The sequence below is a fragment of the Atta colombica genome, unplaced genomic scaffold (assembly GCF_001594045.1).
Source record: "Atta colombica isolate Treedump-2 unplaced genomic scaffold, Acol1.0 scaffold302, whole genome shotgun sequence".
Taxonomy (NCBI): domain Eukaryota; kingdom Metazoa; phylum Arthropoda; class Insecta; order Hymenoptera; family Formicidae; genus Atta; species Atta colombica.
In genome coordinates, this window is record NW_017259407.1 from 41,798 (window position 1) to 44,297 (window position 2,500).

Below are 2,500 nucleotides of genomic sequence, written 5' to 3' on the forward strand. Positions count from 1 at the left end.
AAAATTAATAGAGAACTCTAGAATTCTTCGGAGGAGGGGGGGAAGGGGGGGCAACCAAAAGTTATTATTTTTTAATAATTTTGAAAATGAAGGGCCAACTTCATAGAGGTAAATTGTTCATTTAAACAGACTGCCGATCTTTTGTGAAAGATAGTTTTTTGAAGTAAGAAGAATTACTTTTTAGGAAATATCGATTACATTTGGAACTGGACTAAATATTTGGATTAATAGAATTAATTTGTTAATTAAGAAAAAGAAATACATCACACTTGGTTTGAGTTTTCAGTTGTTCGCTTTGAAAGAAAGGAGAAATACTGCTATTCCGAGAAAAGGAATCGATTTTTTGGTGATGGAAGAGACACCAAAGATTTCGAGCAAAAAGAGTGGCTATAGAAAGTTTCTTTCGGGCAGAGAAAAGTCGCTCTGGGCAGAAGAGAATTTCTTTTGATCGAAAAGAAATTGTAAAAGGCTAGTTATGAGAGTTTATTCCAAAGACTGTCTCGCTCACAATTTTTTGATTCGTGGCTTTTCGTGACGAAGTTAAAGCGAATGCTAAAATACTAGAATATAAAGAGCGACTTCTCTCAGAAAGTTGATTCCTTTTCTCAGAACAGCAATGTTTATATAATATTCTAAACATTTCATATACATTCTATAACGATTCCTTTACTGTTCCGGAATATTCGATACATTAGGAATACAAAAAATCGAATTTTTAATGAATAATTAACGTTAGCTGGGTATGCAAGCTTTTAAAGTTAATATGCAAACTAGTAGATAATTAAAAATTCTAGAAAAGAGAGTCATTTTCTGTCGATGAAAAAGTTACGTGATAGTACAATTTTAATATCAGATTTGGTTTTAGACTGTAAAAATATAATAAGGATATCATACTCTCCGAATCAAAAAATTTTTTTTTGTGTGCCTGTTGTTATATAATAACATGATGGCGTAGCATACTTTTGATGATGACGATTTTAAAGTTGGCAAGTTGCTACCTAAAGTTGTCATATCATGAAGATAACAATTTGCTAACAAGTACGAACTTAGTAATGAGATTCTCTAAGGCCCGATTGCACCAATGTTACTTTGATACAATCAGCTTAAGCATCGATGATTGTCGCTATCGATTGTCGCTATTAATATAGCGATAGCCAATGGCAGGACAATCCTAGAAGAAAGCGCGGCTCTCATTGACTGTCGCTAGTTAACGATAGCGATAATTGTCGATAAAACGTTTAGAAAATCCCGCAACAGGTGTCGCAATTTTGATAGCAACACATGTATGCTTGCAAGCAATGTGTCAGTAACAAGATACGTTGCTATCTGGACGCATATGTATGTGTATTCATACAATTTATTCTATAATTAAATAGTTTCAAATCTGGTTATGGTGTGATGGAGTGAATAACGTTGATAAAGAGCATATCGGAGAAATTGAGTATTTACCAAGTCCTGGATTTTCTGTGCAATATTTTCCGTTTATTGGTCAACCAGATTATTTGACACCGATAGTCGCGCTGCGTTTTAAAAATGTGACATGTAAGCCATCAAGATATATATGATTATAAAATTATATTCAAATGTTTCAGAAATAGAAAATTATAATTATTTAGAATCTTAGGCCTGATTGCACCAAAGCTATGATTTTTTTATTTTAAACGAGATTTAAAACTCTCTGTCTCTTTTTTGTCTTTAAAATGAGAGAAAGAGTTTTAAGTTTCGTTTAAAGTCAAAGTAATGTTGGTGCAACCGGATCTCAGCATTTAAAAAATGTTATTGATATATTCTTATAAAATTATATTAAAAAAATTTGGTATAAAATTTTGTTCGTGTACAGAGTCTCTATTCTTGAAAAGAAACGTATATGAATAATTAGGTAAATATTATAATACACATTACATACTATAGTATTTACCTAGTTATTTGTATACGTTTCTTTTCAAGAATAGGATCCCTGGGTGATTGATAACGTACATTGAGTTTAGAACATATACCACTGGAAGCGGAATTGCCTATGCCAGTGCTGGGATTTACTTGCATAATATTTAATAATACTAGCAGATTCTTTATTTATTGTATGTATTTGTTCTTTTTGTTTTTCATAATTATAACAAAATATTATTTTGTATTACTTATAAAAGATTTGATAAATTTTGTAAATAACCATATTTATATAATAAATTGAAATTATTGATTACTAATTTTTTAAATAATATGGATAACAAATATTGTATTTTATATTAATACAATGTTTTTAGCATTTAGATTAGTGACGGTGGAATGTAACTTATGGGCACTCAATATTAACAAAGATGCACAGAATGCATTGGATTTTCAACTAATTCTGGGCGAACTATAAAAGATGGTAATCAACAAATGTTTTTATGTACCTTAAATATTTATTAACAATTATGCAAATATAATAAAAAGTTGGATTATTTTTAATGTACTTTGTGCAGAATGTGAAAAGTAAATTTTACTTATCCGCAGTTCTTAT

The 2,500-nt window shown here is 30.1% G+C and overlaps 1 protein-coding gene across 1 annotated transcript in view; it reads left to right on the forward strand.

Moving 5' to 3' along the window:
• Positions 1-2,450, forward strand: part of LOC108690286 (sodium/potassium-transporting ATPase subunit beta-1-like) — an 11,302-nt gene extending 8,852 nt beyond the window's left edge. The window contains exons 6-7 of the mRNA XM_018197496.1: positions 1,377-1,542; positions 2,262-2,450. Of these exons, the coding sequence (XP_018052985.1) occupies positions 1,377-1,542; positions 2,262-2,362 (267 nt within the window). The 3' untranslated portion in view covers positions 2,363-2,450. The remainder of the gene's footprint in view (positions 1-1,376; positions 1,543-2,261) is intronic.
• The last annotated feature ends 50 nt before the right edge of the window (positions 2,451-2,500 follow it).